Source organism: Pezoporus flaviventris, unplaced genomic scaffold (assembly GCF_033815535.1).
Source record: "Pezoporus flaviventris isolate CSIRO_AGI_PZ_B2104156 unplaced genomic scaffold, CSIRO_AGI_Pfla_v1 ptg000153l, whole genome shotgun sequence".
Lineage (NCBI taxonomy): Eukaryota > Metazoa > Chordata > Aves > Psittaciformes > Psittacidae > Pezoporus > Pezoporus flaviventris.
The window spans coordinates 953,030-970,575 of record NW_026892701.1 but is presented as its reverse complement, the minus strand read 5'-3'; the positions used below and the strand labels follow the sequence as shown (position 1 = coordinate 970,575).

The 17,546-nt window shown below is 45.2% G+C and overlaps 1 protein-coding gene across 1 annotated transcript in view; it reads right to left on the bottom strand.

Moving 5' to 3' along the window:
* LOC133283090 (guanine nucleotide-binding protein G(q) subunit alpha-like) overlaps nt 1-17,546 on the bottom strand; it is a 133,278-nt gene that overhangs the window by 83,099 nt on the left and 32,633 nt on the right. The window contains exon 3 of the mRNA XM_061479575.1: nt 16,747-16,901. Within this exon, the coding sequence (XP_061335559.1) occupies nt 16,747-16,901 (155 nt within the window). The remainder of the gene's footprint in view (nt 1-16,746; nt 16,902-17,546) is intronic.

Genomic DNA, 17,546 nt, shown 5'->3' with positions numbered 1-17,546 from the left:
TTCTAGGAGAATCTGCTCCAAGATTTTTCCAGGCACAGAGGTGAGACTGACTGGTCTCTAGTTCCCTGGATCATCCATTTTCACCTTCTTGTAAATGGGGGTTATATTTCCCTTTTTCCAGTCGGTGGGAACTTCACTTGACTGCCATGATTTTTCAAATATGATGGACAGTGGCTTAGCAACTTCATTCGCCAGCTCCTTCAGGACCCATGGATGGATTTCATCAGGTCCCATGGACTTGTTTCCATTCAGGTTCTTAAAATAATCTTGACTCTGATCCTCTCCTACAGTGGGCCTAAGGTCTTCATTCTCGCAGTCCCTGTGTCTGCCTTCCAAGACTTGGGCGGCGTGGTCACAGCACTTGCCCGTGAAGACTGAGGCAAAGAAGTAATTGAGAACCTCAGCCTTCTCCAAATCCAGGGTAGCCAGTTCTCCCAATAGCTTCTGGCGAGGGCCCACATTATCCCTAGTCTGTCTTTTGTTTGTGACATACCTATAGAAGCCCTTCTTGTTATCCTTCACAACCCTTGCCAGACTCATTTCTAACTGGGTCATTGCTTTCCTTTGCCTTTCTAACTTTCTACCTAACAACATTCTTATACTTTTCATGGGGTAACTGTCCTTTCTTCCACAGGTGACAAATTCTCTTTTTTTTTTATTCTGGAGTTCTAGCACTATCTCCCTGTTCAACCAGGCTGTTCTCTTCTGTCGTGGTTTAAACCCAGTCAGGCAACTTGTTCACTCACTCCCAGTGAGTGGTGCCGGGCTGACAACAATCGAGGCCCCCTCCTCCCCACTGGGGCTCTCCCCTTCCCCGCTCCCGGAGGAACGGGGAGGAGGATCAAAAGGTTGCAACTCCTAGAGGTTGAGACAAGAACAGTCCAGCAACCAATGTACAACACAAATCACCACCGCTACTACCAACGACAACAATGATAAGAGAAAATAACAAGGGAAGAGAATACGATAACACCGGCCAAGAAACGAGTCCCACTCGGAAGCCCGTGTCCTTCCGGGTAACTCCCAGTTACCCCCCACCCTGGGCATGACGTGCTGTGGTATGGAATACCTCCTTGGCTAGCCCGGGTCAGGCGCCCCATCTCTGCTTCCTCACAGCTTCCCCTCCTCCCTGGCAGAGCATGAGCCTCACAAAGTCCTTGGTCAGGGTAAACATCACTTAGCAACAACCGAAAACATCAGCTTCACCAGCACTGTTCCCAGGCTGGAAGTCAAAACACAGCACTGCACCAGCTACCACAAAGGAAAAACATGACTGCTACTGCTGAACCCAGGACAGTTTGATTTTTGGCACATGGGGACTGCCTGCTCCTGCGCCTTGAGAATTTTCTTCTTGAATAGTGTCCAGCCTTCCTGGACCCCTTTTTCCTTCAGTAATGTTTCCCAAGGAATTCTGCCAGCCAGTGTTGTAAACAGGCCAAAGTCAGTCCTCTGGAAGTCTAAGGTGGAGGTTTTACTGACCTTCTTCCTGACTTCTTCAAGGACTGAAAATTCAATCATTTCATGATCACTTTCCCAAGACGTCCCCCAACCATCACATCACCCACCAGTCCTTCTCTGTTTGTGATCAGCCAATCTAGCCAGGCATCTCCCCTAGTTGACTCACTCACCAGCTGGGTTAGGAAGTTATCTTCCACACCCTCCAAGAACCTCCTGGACTGTTTCTTCTCTGCTGTGTTGTACTTCCAGCATACATCTGGTAGGGTGAAGTCCCCCACAAGAACAAGGGCAAGCGATAGTGAAACTTTTCCCAGTTGTCTGAAGAACACTTCATCCTGGTTAAGTGGTCTAGAACAGATTCCTACCAGCCTATCTGCTTAGTTGGTCTTCCCCCCAATCTTCACCCACAAACATTCAACCTTCTCACTCACAACATTGAGTTCCAGGCAGTCGATGCACTCCCTGACATACAATGCAACCCCACCAGCTCTTTTTCCTTGCCTATCCCTTCTGAAGAGCTTGTAGCCATCCATCGCAGCACTCCAATCATGTGAATCATTCCACCACGTTTCTGTGATGGCAATTATGTCATGATTTCCCTGCTGCCCAATGGCTTTCAGCTCCTCCTGTTTGTTGGCCATGCTACAGGCATTGGCATAGATGCATTTAAATTGTTCTGTGGATCTGGACTCCAACAGCGGCATGCTACCCCATGGCTCATGTCTAGTGAGTCTAGTGTTATCCCCTTCCCCCTTCAAACCTAGTTTAAAGCCCTCTCTATGAGCCCTGCTAGCTCCTGGGCTAGAATCCTTTCCCCACTTTGGGACAGGCATACCCTGTCTGCTGCCAGCAGGCCTGGTGCTGTATAAACAGAGCCATGGTCAAAAACCCCAAAATTCTGGCACTGACAGCAGTCCCAGAGGCAGGAATTAAATAATGCAATTTTTCTGATGTTATCGTTGTCATTGTTTCCAAGTGCCAGGAGGGACAAGAAGACTACTTGGGCTCCCGAACCCTGAACCAGTCACCCCAAGGCCCTGAAGTCCTTCTTGAGTCCCCTCAGGCTTCTTGTTGAAGAGATTTCTTCATTGCTCAAATTAGGAGCAATGAAGTCAAATTAGACTTTTTCTTAATCTATATGAGAAGAATGAGAGTACAGGGGAAGAGGGAAGGGACAAAACCCAAGTTTACTGTTTAACAGAAAGTCTGTTCATGAGATTACAGGGACAAGTTGAGTAGGTTGAGGAGTATCAGGGAGTCTGAGAAGGAGATCAACTCCTGGAACTGCACCCTACCTTCCCTGGTACAGACCTGTCAAGCAGACAGGACATATGATAAGGAGGATTCCCTGCCCTCTCTCCACCCAGCAGAAGGTGGTGACTCAAGGGATGGTGGAAGATGGCAACAAGTTCCTGTCCAGTGCAGCAGGCTCACCTCCTCTGTGACTACCTCACCTTTTCAGGTATGAGGCTCGGCAAGTAGAACCATACAATGATGACAATGATGGTCCATCTATGTTGAAGGTGTCACCAAGGTTAAAGTTGGACTATGCCCCACATCAAAGCCACTTCCACAAAGAAAAAAAGATGGGTTATTGTCATAGAAGACTCTCTTGAGGGGGACAGAAGGTCCAGTACGCCAGCTGGACCTACTTCTTAGGGAAGTCTGCTGCCTCCCTGGGAATTAGGTTAAAGTTGTTACAAGAAAACTTCCTACCCTGGAACAGCCCTTAGATTATCATCCATTATTGCTTTTTCCTGTAGGCAGCAATGAAGTTGCAATAAGAAGTCCAAGGGCAATCAAGAGAGACTTCAGGGCCTTGAGAGGGCTGGTTGAGGGATCAGGAGCACAAGTAGAGTTGTCTTCTCTCCTCTACCTTTCCAGTTGCAGGGAATGATGGGGGAGAAACAGGAAGAGCCAGCTGATCAGTGCCTGGTTCTATGACAGATATCACTGGTAAAATTTTTGCTTTTTGATCACAGGTCAGTCCACATGACACCAGGCCTGCTGGTGATAGATGGGGTACACCCGTCTCAAAGGTGGAAAAGGATCTTTGCTCAGGAGTTTGCAGGGCTCATTGAAACAGCTTTAAACTAGATTTTAAGGGGGAAAGGGATAAAACCAGGCTCACTAGATAAGCCCAGGGGTGTCCTGGGTTCAGCAGTAGCAGTCATGTTTCTCCTTTGTGGTAGCTGGTGCAGTGCTGTGTTTTGACTTCCAGCCTGGGAACAATGTTGGTGAAACCGATGTTTTCGGGTGCTGCTAAGTGATGTTTACCCTGACCAAGGACTTTGTGAGGCTCATGCTCTGCCAGGGAGGAGGGGAAGCTGGGAGGAAGCAGAGATGGGGCGCCTGACCTGGGCTAGCCAGGGAGGTACTCCATACCACAGCACGTCATGCCCAGGGTGAGGGGTAACTGGGAGTTACCCGGAAGGACACGGGCTTCCGAGTGGGACTCGTTTCTTGGCCGGTGGGATTATATTCTCTTCCCTTGTTATTTTCCCTTATCATTGTTGCAAATGGTTAGTAGCGGTGATGATTTGTGTTGTACATTGGTTGCTGGACTGTTCTTGTCTCAACCCTTAGGAGTTGCACCCTTTCGATCCTCCTCCCCGTTCCTCCAGGAGCGGGGAAGGGGAGAGCCCGGGGGGGGGGTGGGCCTCGATTGTTGTCAGCCCAGCACCACTCACTGGGAGTGGGTGAACAAGTTGCCTGACTGGGTTTAAATCACGACAGTTCTTTCTTAATGCCCAATGTGGGGCACGAGGGGTTGAGATAACAACAGATCTGACCGGATTAATAGTCCCTCGTCACAATGCTGATTTATTGGCTCTCAAGGTTGTTCCTCTTGATCTCACAGTTTCAGTATATCATATCTTACTTCCATCCGGTATTTGCTGTATTAGTGTTTTTCAAGTGTGGGGCTTGGGCTAAGGTTTTTGTCTCATTGTACTTTATGGTAATGACTTGTAATACAATAGAATCATTGATCATGAAACTGATGTGGCTTATGTTCCCAGTGTGGTCATCACCTTTCTACTTTGGGAGGTATATAATAGAAGTGCTTAGCAATTATAAGTCTTTTTTCTCCTTCTCAGGTGCTCAACCTGTGAAGGAGACATCCTTTTACCCTCCCAGTCCTCCCCCCAGACCATTTACATTTGAGAGTTTTGAAGTTTTTGAATGGCCTTTTAATGCTGTTGAGACTTGTTTGCTGATCGTGATGGGAATCACCATGCTAGCACGCATACAGAGTGAGTTTTGCCAACAACTGATTTCAAGAGTCAAGCAGAGTCAGGTTTGGGTCTTGTCTGGGGTCAAACGATGATGTAGGAGGACCGAGAGATTTTCCCTGAGGCTGGACAGCCATGAGTGGCAGGGTGTGTGGGATAGTATGGGCAAGTATCTAGGTCAGTGGGACCCTCCAGTACTTTGGAATTTCACTAACGAACAACTGCAAAATCCAGAATAATTAGTAAAACACTTAAATGAGGTGTGTGGTCATTCTGGCCATACCAGGGATGGACAAATCATGGCAACGTGCGGGGGCTTGGTCTATGCTTACAGGGCCTTGTTCAACACTATCCAGCACCTTCAAAAGGAAAAGAATGTCGGCGGATCTGAGGGCAAAGCAACAGTCGCTACTCAAACTTTGGCTGCAATGAACAGCCCAGCTACCCCAGCGGCAAGTACAGCAGCTGCTCAAACATCGACTGCAACAGACAGGGCGGTTACCCCAGCTCCAAGCACAGCAGCAGCACCACCCCAGCAATAAGTACAGGTGCTACTCAAACCACAGTGATAATCACTGCAGCCAAACCAGAGGACCAATTCGTACCAATATCGGTTGCCCCTGTACGCAAGAGAACAAGCAAAAAAGAGGCAAGAAGGGTGAAGCGAGATGAAGAAACAATGAATTCACCACCCGGTCTAGAATCTGATCAGGAGTCATCATCACATGACGAAGAAGAAGAGGTAACTTCTCGACCTCGGACCTCAACCGAGCTGCGGAATATGCGAAAAGATTTTACCCGTCAACCAGGGGAGCACATCATCACCTGGTTACTCCGATGCTGGGACAATGGGGCCGATGGTCACGAACTAGAAGGTACAGAAGCCAAGCAGCTGGGATCACTTGCTAGAGAAGGGGGAATTGACAAAGTAAGTGCAAGAGAGAAAAAGTCCCTCAGTCTTTGGAGGCGGCTCTTGGCAGCTGTGAAAGAAAGGTTTCTATACAAGGACGATGTTATGAGTCGTTCGGCCAAGTGGACTACTATAGACAAAGGCATCCAGTCTCTGAGAGAATCAGCCATCGTAGAGATGATCTATCACATCATGCCGAATAACGCTGATACACCCATAGATCCAGATGAAGTTGAATGTACACGACCCATGTGGCGAAAACTTACACGGAATGCACCGTCGTCAAACGCCCATTTATTGGCAACAGTAACCTGGAATGACATAGTACCACTAACAGTGGATGAAATGGTTCATAAACTCCGAGAGTTCGAAGACAATCTCACCCCTTCCATCATCTCAGCTGTGGAAAAACTGTCCCAGGACCTCAAACAATTGAGGGACGATCTATCTGATTTATCCAGCTCCTCACGTGTACCAACACACGTCTCAGCTATTAACAAAAGGCATCCTATTGTTCAAGAGAGGAGATACAGGAGGTATACGCCACGCGGTACCCTATGGTTTTACCTGCGGGATCACAGAGAAGACATGACAAAGTGGGATGGAAAACCTACTTCAGCTTCGGAGGAACTGAAGAGGGGAGCAAGGGCCAAGACTGATCGTCCCATGAGAGCTACGGCTTCAGTCTCTGGTGAGCATTTTCCAGATGGAATGGAAGAGCTGATTTTACTCCAGCTCCTGTGATAACGAAGAATAATCCCTTTTACCACGACTTAAGTGTCCAATGCTGTGATGACCATTAGAGGGGCCCTGCCTCCAGCTAGGTGGAGGTGGGGGACAATCGGATTTACTGGACTGTGTGGATCAGATGGCCTGGCACATCAGTCCTACAGAAGTATAAGGCTCTAGTAGATACCGGTGCACAGTGTACCCTGATGCCATCAAGCTGTCAAGGGGTGGAACCCATCTATATTTCTGGAGTGACAGGAGGATCCCAAGAGTTGACTGTGCTGGAGGCTGAAATCAGCCTGACTGGGAGGGAATGGAAAAAGCACCCTATTGTGACTGGTCCAGAGGCTCCATGCATCCTCGGCATAGACCCTCAAGAGAGGGTACTTCAAAGACCCAAAACGGTACCGGTGGGCTTTTGGTATTGCTGCTTTGGAGACTGAGGAAATTGATCAGCTGTCCACCTTGCCTGGTCTCTCAGAAGATCCCTCTGCTGTGGGGTTGCTGAAAGTTGAAGAACAACAAGTGCCAATTACGACCACAACAGTGCACCAGTGGCAATATCGCACCAACCGAGACTCCCTGATTCCAATCCATAAGCTGATCCGTATACTGGAGACTCAGGTAGTGATCAGCAGGACCCACTCGCCCTTTAATAGCCCCATATGGCCAGTGCGAAAGTCTAATGGAGAATGGAGACAAACAGTAGACTATCGTGGCCTGAATGAAGTCACACCACCATTGAGTGCTGCCATACCGGACATGCTAGAATTTCAGTATGTACTGGAGGCCAAGGCAGCCAAGTGGTATGCCACGATTTATATTGCCAATGCATTTTTCTCAATTCCTTTGGCAGCAGAGTGCAGGCCACAGTTTTCTTTTACTTGGAGGGGTGTCCAGTTCACTTGGTACCGACTGCCCCAGGGGTGGAAAAACAGGCCTACCACCTGCCATGGACTGATCCAGACTGCGCTGGAACAGGGGTAAGCTCCAGAACACCAGCAATACAGTGATGATGTCATCGTGTGCGGCAATACAGAAGAAGTTTTTGAGAATGGGAGAAAAATAATCTAAATCCCTCTGAAGGTGGGTTTTGCCATAAAACAGAGAAAGGTCAAGGGACCTGCCCGGGTGCAGAACCTGGTGGTGAAGGTACGTCATGTAGATGCCCATGTACCCAAGAGTCGGGCCACTGAGGAACACCAGAACAACCAACAAGTGGATAAAGCGGCTAAGATTGAAGTGGCTCAGATGGACTTAGATTGGCAACATAAAGGTGAATTATTTTTGGCCCGGTGGGCCCATGACACTTCAGGCCATCAGGGCAGAGATGCAACATATAGATGGGCCCGTGACCGAGGGGTGGACTTAACAATGGACACTATTGCCCAGGTTATTCATGAGTGTGAAACATGTGCTGCAATTAAACAAGACAAGCGGTTAAAGCCTCTTTGGTATGGAGGACGATGGTTGAAGTATAAATATGGGGAGGCCTGGCAGATTGACTATATCACACTGCCGACATCCCACCAAGGCAAGCACCATGTGCTTACCATGGTGGAAGCAACCACCGGGGGGCTGGAAACATACCCTGTGCCCCATGCCACTGCCCAGAACACTATCCTGGGCCTTGAGAAACAGATTTTGTGGTTACACGGCACCCCAGAGAGAATTGAGTCAGACAATGGGACTCATTTCCGGAATAACCTTATAGATATTTGGGCCAAAGAGCATGGCATTGAGTGGGTATATCACATCCCCTACCATGCACCAGCCTCTGGGAAAATCAAACAGTACAATGGGCTGTTAAAAACTACACTGAGAGCAATGGGTGGGGGAACTTTCAAGCATTGGGATACACACTTCCCAAAGGCCACCTGGTTGGTCAACACCAGAGGTTCTGCCAACAGGGCTGGCCCAGCCCAGTCAGAACTTTTACATATTGTAGAGGGGGACAAAGTTCCCGTGGTGCATATGAAGAATTTGCTGGGGAAGACAGTCTGGGTTATTCCTGCTTCAGGTAAAGCCAAACCCACTCGTGGGATTGCTTTTGCTCAGGGACCTGGATATACTTGGTGGGTAATGCGAGAAGATGGGGAAGTCCGATGTATACCTCAAGGGGATTTGATTTTAGGGGAAAACAGCCAGTGAACTCAATTGCATGCTGTTGCCTGCTGTGTAATACTTTTATAGCTCATCAACTAGACGTCTCCAGGTCACCAGCGACTAGCCCTGACTTCCCTCCAACCATCATCCCAACAGAGAACGAACTTTGATAGAACCGGATGAGTTCTGCAGTAAAGGAACGACCAGCATCAGCAGGCAACGATCCAATACTGCACACAGCCTTTCCTGCCCTGAAAGATTGTTACAAGAGATGGAACCAGACATTATGGACCAAATGGACTCGGCAGCATTATGGGGATTGGTCCATGCATTAAGAAAATGATCTTTTTCTCTTGGTCTGTATGTATATGGATGTATATATGTGGGAGAGCGATGGTGTATTGAAAATGTGGGATCAGAGCATGACGTGAATGGTATGGAATAAGGGGTGGATAATGTCCTGGGTTCAGCAGTAGCAGTCATGTTTCTCTTTCGTGGTAGCTGGTGCAGTGCTGTGTTTTGACTTCCAGCCTGGGAACAATGTTGGTGAAACCAATGATTTGGTTGTTGCTGAGTCATGTTTACCCTGACCAAGGACTTTGTGAGGCTCATGCTCTGCCAGGGAGGAGGGGAAGCTGTGAGGAAGCAGAGACGGGGCACCTGACCCAGGCTAGCCAAGGAGGTATTCCATACCACAGCACGTCATGCCCGGGGTGGGGGGTAACTGGGAGTTACCCAGAAGGACAGGGGCTTCCGGGTAGGACTCGTTTCTTGGCCGGTGGTATTGTATTCTCTTCCCTTGTTATTTTCTCTTATCATTGTTGTAGTTGTGTAGTAGCGGTGGTGATTTGTGTTGTACATTGGTTGCTGGACTGTTCTTATCTCAGCCCGTAGGAGTTGCACCCTTTCAATCCTCCTCCCCGTTTTTTCGGGAGCAGGGAAGGGGAGAGCCTTGGGGGGGGGGGGGCCTCGATTGTTGTCAGCCCGGCACCACTCACTGGGAGTGAGTGAACCAGTTGCCTGACTGGGTTTAAACCACGACAGGGTGGCACACCAATGACTGAGGGAGGTTTTTCAGCAAGGTCCTTCAGTCTGCTCCATGATGTGCTAAGTACGTTGGAGCAAATCTGAAATGACCATGTACTAATACATGCAGTGCCATCTCAGTGGGTGTAAGGGATGGAAATCCAAGTGGTAGCTAAGACACAAGGGTTGTCAATGAACTAAAAATGATGGAAGCACCTGAGAACAGTCACATAGGAATTAGGGCTTCTCCCCCCAGAAATATGGCAGGATCAATAGCCCAATGAAGTGCATCTACACCAATGCACGCAGCATGGGCAACAAACTGGAGGAGTTGGAAGCTATTACACAGCTGGAAAACTATGATATAATTAGAATCATGGAAACATGGCGGGATGACTCACACAACTTGAGTGGTGCAATGGATAGCTAAACACTCCTCAGAAGGGTTAGGCAAGGAAGGAGAGGCAGTGGGGTAGCCCTATATGATAGGAGGTGTTTCGATTGTCTAGAGCTTGATGATGGTGATGAAAGATTGTGGGTAAGAATCAGAGTGAAGGCCAACAAGACAGATATCATGGTGGGAGTCTGTTATAGACCACCCAAACAGGATGAAGAGGCAGATAAAATATTCTATAAGCAACTGGGAGAAGTCCCATGATTGCTAGTCCTTGTTCTCATGGGGGACTTGAGCTTACCAAATGTCTAATGGAAATTAATACAGTGGAGAGGAAACAGTCTTGGAGGTTCCTGGTGTGTGTGGATAATAACTTCTATAAATACATTTGCAACAGAAGGAGGGTGAAGGAGAATGTCCATCCCTTATTGGATGCGGGGGGAAACACAGTGACAAAGGATGAGGAAAAGGCTGAGGTACTTAATGCTGCCTTTGCCTCAATATTTAATAGTAAGACCAATTCTCAGGGTACCCAGCCCCCTGAACTGGAAGACAGAGATGGGGAGCAGGATGAAGCTCCCATAATGCAGGGGGAAATGGTTAGCAATCTGGTACACCACTTAGACACACACAGGTATTTGAGGCCAGATGGGTTCCACCCAAAAGTACTAAGGGAGTTGGCAAAAGTGCTCACCAAGCCTCTTTCCATCAGTTAGCAGCAGCCCTGGCTCACTGCGGAGGTCCCAGTTGACTGGAGGTTAGCAAATGTGATGCCCATCTACAAGAAGGGCCATAAGGAGGATTGAGGGAACTACAGGCCTGCCATTCTGACCTTTGCATCAAGGAATGTTAGGGAACAGATCATCTTCAGTGCTGCCATGCGTCATATACAGGACAACCAGGTGATCCGGCCCAGTCAGCATGGGTTTATAAAATAAATTGTCTGATTAAGTAGCCTTAGTTAGCTTTGGTTAATTCAGTTTGCTATATTTCTGTTCATTATGGCCTGTTTCTTCTGAAACTGGGTGGAGATACCCTTACTGTGTTGTTGTTGGGGTTTGGTGAGGGATTTTTGTTAGTTATCTTTTTGCAAAAAACTGAATTGGCTCATGAGACTACCCAAAACAAGCAGCAATTTTGACCATGTGCTAGAAAACAATAAGCTCTGAAAGGGAAGGGGCTTTTTATGCACTTTTGAAAAATACATACAACTTTACTGTCTCCCAACTCCACATAAGCAAAATGTTAAAGTAGCTGTAGCAGGATGTTTTCCTACATAAAAGTTGCCAGACTGAGACAAGCATCCTCTTTGCTAACACATAGTACAGTAAATGGAATCAATTATCATAGAATCATAGAATAGTTAGGGTTGGAAAGGACCTTAAGATCATCTAGTTACAACCCCCCTGCTATGGGCAGGGACACCTCCCACTAAACCATCTCACCCAAGGCTTTGTCCAACCTGGCCTTGAACACTGCCAGGGATGGAGCATTCACAACTTCCCAGGGCAACCCATTCCAGCGCCTCACCAGCCTCACAGGAAAGAATTTCTTCCTTATATCCAATCTAAACTTCCCCTGTTTAAGTTTTAACCCATTACCCCTTGTCCTATCACTACAGTCCCTAATGAAGAGTCCCTCCTCAGCATCCTTATAGGCCCCCTTCAGATACTGGAAGGCTGCTATGAGGTCTCCACACAGCCTTCTCTTCTCCAGGCTGAACAGCCCCAACTTTCTCAGCCTGTCTTCATACGGGAGGTGCTCCAGTCCCCTGATCATCCTCGTGGCCCTCCTCTGGACTTGTTCCAACAGTTCTATGTCCTTTTTATGTTGAGGACATCAGAACTGCACACAATACTCCAAGTGAGGTCTCACAAGAGCAGAGTAGAGGGGAAAGATCACCTCCTTTGACCTGCTGGTCACGCTCCTTTTGATGCAGCCCAGGATACGGTTAGCTTTCTGGGCTGCGAGCGTGCACTGCCAGCTCATGTTCATTTTCTCATCGACCAGCACCCCAATTCCCAGTGTAGTAACACAAACTGTGAGCAAAGCTAAATGAAAAGAAGTATTGGTCATATTTTCAGAATCTCTATGAAGGTTTGTGTCTCTGAGCTTCTTTATTACTGCCAAAACCTGAGGCATGTTTACCAGTTTCCAGAATTATCTAATCTTAGTCTTTTGGTGATTTAAACCTAGCCGGTAACTCAGTATCATGCAGCCATTCATTCACACACACACACCCCCCTTGCCCCCAGGGCGGGATGGGGAGGAGAATCGAAAGAATGAAAACCCCATGGGTTGAGATAAGAACAGTTTAATAACTAAAGTAATGTTCTCAGACTAAAGCCAAAATACAGCACTGCAACAGCTGCTAGGAACAAAAAAATAACTGTTACGGCTGAAACCAGGACATAGTCTAAAGTAAATCTAAGATTAGTGGGAAGTGAAGTAGTAGGTGAAGAAGAAAGCTGCACTATGTTCTTTTTATTCTTATCCCATCCAAATTCTACCTAGCTGCCTCTCTCAATTTAGAATTCCTACATGTCTACAAACCAAAGTTAGAAGAAGGCTAAAAAACTAAAGTCTTCAAACCCCAAAAAACTTGCACAAATTTTTAAAAAATTCTAAATAGGAAATGGGGTTAAAAAATTATACAGATATTAAAAGCATATTAAGCACTTCACACATGCACACACAAAAAAAAAAAATCCTGAAAGAAATTCATATTGTATACTGCTTAATGTAATCTCACTTCCATTTCTGAATTTCCCTAGTTTAGTTGCTTCATCTTCAATTTTTCTATAGGAAGCACCACTATACAGTAAATGTCATTTCTTTCTTCAGACCTTCCTTTTATATTTAGTATGTCTGTTGCATGATAGGGTAAGTACACTTCTACTACTACTACTTTATCTTAAGCTTCAGCCTGTTTCATGTGGTAAAGACACGTCATTTTTATTTGCTGTTTTATCTTATTGTAAACTATACAGAAATTAGGTCATGTAAGCCCTGAATATATAAAATCAGGATCTGCTATTCTACAGCACAAATTACACAAAAATATAGCTTTAGAACCTTCAAGTGCATTTTTAAAAAAGGAAGAAAAGCAATGACCAATATAAAAATGTTTATTAAATGATGGTGTGTCTGTGTATATTATTATAAATCACAAGTATATGAGAATTTGGTTCTCACATCAGACAAATAACTTTTTACAGGTAGTTGCTCATAATTTACTATCCCAGTGATGTTAGCAGCATAACAAGTCTCTTCTTTTTATAAAGACCTGCAACTAAATTATAGACATGGGATGCCCAAAGAATTCCCTATACTTCTATGAAACAAAAGAATTTCTGTTCTGATCACCAGAGACAATAGGAGCTCACAAAGTGTTGTAGTAATAACTTAGGTGCATATATTGATGTTTCTCCTTGTGGGTCTCTAATCACATTTTATTTAGCACACAATCAACTCCACTGAAATGCATCCATTTCTGAAGTGGAACATGGAAGCAAAATGTTACTTTGAAAGGATAGGTATGAGGAAATTAATTGTTCAGTAGAATCTAGAGAGAACTTCAAACTCTAGTAGAATATCATACAAAAATTACTAGCTGACCAAAGCGCTACAGTTAATACAAGATTTTTTCAAAAGGTGATGAAGTTTAATAAGACATAATCAGGACTGAACTCTCTTATTCCCTGTTAACAATCAGTTATATGTTGAATATGTTCTGGGAATTGCACCCTGGAGCTCTGTGTCACTTCTCATTACAAAGGAAAGTATTGGAAACTCTGCATTTAAACATTAACTGCCCAACTAAGTCAGCTCCTGCTATCACAGATATATGCAGACTGTATTATCATACAATTTAGTTTTATTTGACTTCCTTTTTAAAGTTTATGGCAAATACAGAAACAAAAGCCTAAAGGATCCTCTGTATGAATGACTAAAAGCAATGCATTAAACACTGACTGATATAGATAAAGTGGGGTAGGAACTTGGGGGAGAATTATATTTCATTATCTGAAGTGTTATAAAACACAGACAGGGAAGAGAAGCTAAAATAAATATCCTCAGTGCCTGCATAACAATTAGAAAACCCTTGGTTGGAGATACACAATGACATAATTCTTCCCCTGTTTAAGTTTGAACCCGTTACCCCTTGTCCTGTCACTACAGTCCCTAATGATGAGTCCCTCTCTAGCATCCCTATAGGCCCCCTTCAGGTACTGGAAGGCTGCTATGAGGTCTCCACACAGCCTTCTCTTCTCCAGGCTGAACAGCCCCAACTTTCTCAGCCTGTCTTCATACAGGAGGTGCTCCAGCCCCCTGATCATGTTAAATTCCACATTTTTATTTTTTCAGAATCCTGCCACAAGAGAGTACATACATACTATTCAAGACCAAGTCTAGTCACATATGTATTTTCATTGTTGTTGATCTCTATGGAATACAATTTAACTTAAAATGCTTTTTTTCTACCCTTTACAAACTGAAGTCTGTTTTCAGTTATGTGTCTGCCTTCTTGGCAGCCATATTAGAATCACAGAATCATAGAACAGTTAGGGTTGGAAAGGACCTTAAGATCATCTAGTTCCAACCCCCCTGCCATGGGCAGGGACGCCTCACACTAAACCATGTCACCCAAGGCTCTGTCCAACCTGGCCTTGAACACCGCCAGGGATGGAGCATTCACAACTTCCCTGGGCAACCTGTTCCAGTGCTTCACCACCCTTACAGTAAAGAACTTCTTCCTTATATCCAATCTAAACTTCCTTTTTAAGTTCTAACCCATTACCCCTTCTCCTATCACTATATTCTTTCAAAATTATTTCTTGTTTCTCTAAAAGAAAGGCAGTTGAACAAAACACAAGAACACTTGATTGGTACTATTTACCTCATCACCAGGACCACAAAAGAGAAAGGGGAAAAAAAAAAAAAAAAGAAAGGGAAAAAGGGAAAGAAAAGTGAAAGGGGAAAAAAATGGGAAAACAGATGTGCTAAGGCATTAAGGCATTATAATTTTTATGAATTGCATTGATATCTACCCTTGACTGCACTTCCCTAGTAGTAAACTGTGGGAAAATGAGGGAAATTAGAGACCACCTTCCCCAGTCCCCTAAAGCTATATTATAACATTAAGGAAATCTTAAGGGAAAATGTAGCTGCTACTCCCAGGATGAGATGCGGATGGCATGCATGTAATTTACCTGGTGATAGTTCTCCAGGCAACCCAGCAACTTTGGCATATGCTAACAGAAACTGACCGGGGGGTGGAGTGGAGCAAAGGCCCTGCAGCCAGGCTCTATTATACTCCCTGCAGGAGTGGGAACTTGAAGGCACCATGTACTGATAAACTGCACAGCAGCTGCCAAACAAGGAAACTAGATTTGCATTATTAAAAGCAAAGCGAGAGGATTTTACACCCATCAGTAGCAAAGTGTGTATGACTGGAGTCACTCAAGCTCCATAGGCACAGAGTTAAAAAAATGAAACTTGTGTTACCATGGAAAAACCTGGACAGGTCCTAGGGCCTCCTACAAGGTCAGGATGAACAACACTGACAAAGAACCAACAGCAGGAGAGGAGGCTTTGCCCTTTTGTAGGTGGAATAAGAAGCAGGGCTAATGAATCTCTAATCAGGACAGACTATCCTTGAAGACTAGTACATCCTGGAAGCACATGGACATTGTCAACATATGGCTTCACACATCAGCAAAACATGACTAGGGTGTCTTTTTAATGAAAATGATGTAACTTTATGCAAATTTACTGACCCCTCCATACATGGTGGGAGGGTTATAGGGAGTTACTAACCCGAATCAAATTGTATAAATATGTGAAATTAGGAAAGGGAAGGGAGGGAAGACTCCATCGTAACTTCTGGGATCAGTTAACAGGCTGAACCTCTCTTATCCCCCATAAGGATTCCTATTGGGTAAGAACTTTAACTTATGTGTACTAAATTACTAACTCACACTAGCTGTTATTAGTGATAATAGTCTGGTTGTGTATCACTTCAAGCTTGTTTTTGCAGACAGTACCTTATCACTGGCAATCTCTGACTTTTTCCTGTCACAAATTTGTATTGTGTATAATAAAAGACTACAGCTGAGGTCCGCTTTGTGTAAGCCTCCAGAGACTTGAATATTTGAAATAAGGGATTTGACTCGGTGATGCCGACGGTACAGGTCCCTAAAGAGGTTACACGTATCACACTCAGATTCAGTGGGCTGTCCAGTAGGATTCCCCAAAACAGTATGTGGATGGGCTGGTCAGGCACAAGGGTCTCTTCTCTTGGGATGCTAGCAAGCTGGTCAAATATAAAGGGTTTGAGGAAACCCCCCTTGTAATGTGACAGTATGGGAGTGCGGGAAAAATTTGGACAAGAAGGTGCAAGCACTACACAATCCTTAGATTTAGAACCATTGATCAAGTCTGAGACTAGGATTGGATCCAGCTGCACCCAGCCCCTCTAATATCTGAGGATCAGCTGGAAAGCAACAGGATCCTTTCTGAAACTCATGACTCAATGGGAGGGTCTCCCTAAAACATCTTGTCCACTGGCCTAAGGCAACCACCCTTTCCATGATATAAACTTAATGTATGTTTTCAAATTACCATAGGCTTATGTTTTGGGGAACAAACACACACATAATACTGATCTAGATACATTACCTTCCTTACAGTAGCCTTCAAATTCAAGTTGTTTGTAAGTGTATGTTTATGGTGAACATGCATGCACACACAGATACTTGTACACATACACTAAAAAACATGTACATATATGTACACAAAAATATAGGATAAAAAAGAAAAAGTAAGAATTACTTTGTTAGAAAGAACAGAAAATAAGATACAGTTGTTTGTAATCACTATATACTTACTATTTAGTTGAATCTGATAACTGATATTCTCGTCGTCTATCATAACATTCCTGGATCCCAGGGTCATTCCATAAACTTCTTATTGCATCTACATAAGGGTTCTCAAAGGTTGACACCTTCTCTACATCGACTTCTTGAACTAAGTGTGCATGAGCCTAATTTAAAATATAGAAAACAATAAAATTTAGTTTGTTTTCTGTTTACAAATAGTTCATATACAGTCAATATGATTAACAGGAATCATTTTTTAGACTGGCCATCTCACCAATGTGAGGTTATGAATGAATGATGATAAGGTGCTGTCCTGGGTTCAGCAGTAGCAGTCATGTTTCTCCTTCTTGGTAGCTGGTGCAGTGCAGCGTTTTGACTTTCGGCCTGGGAACAGAGCTGATAGCGATGTTTTGGTTTGGTCAAGGACTTTGTGAGCCTCATGCTCTGCCAGGGAGGAGGGGAAGCCAGGAGGAAGCAGAGACAGGACACCTGACCCAAACTGACCAAAGAGGTATTCCATACCACAGCACGTCATGCCCAGAATGTAACTGGGAGTTGGCCGGAAGGGCTGGGAGACTGCGGGATAGGAGGAGGTATCGGTCAGAGCTTGGTTGGGCTGGGGGGGCGAGTTATCGGTCAGCTGGTGCTGAGGTGTTGTATTCTCTTCCCTTGTTATTTCCTTTATCATTATTATTATTGGTGGTAGCAGTAGTGATCTGTGTTATACCTTAGTTACTAAACTGTTCTTATCTCAGCCCGTGGGAGTTGCATTCTTTTCGATTCTCCTCTCTGTCCCTCTGGGAGTAGGG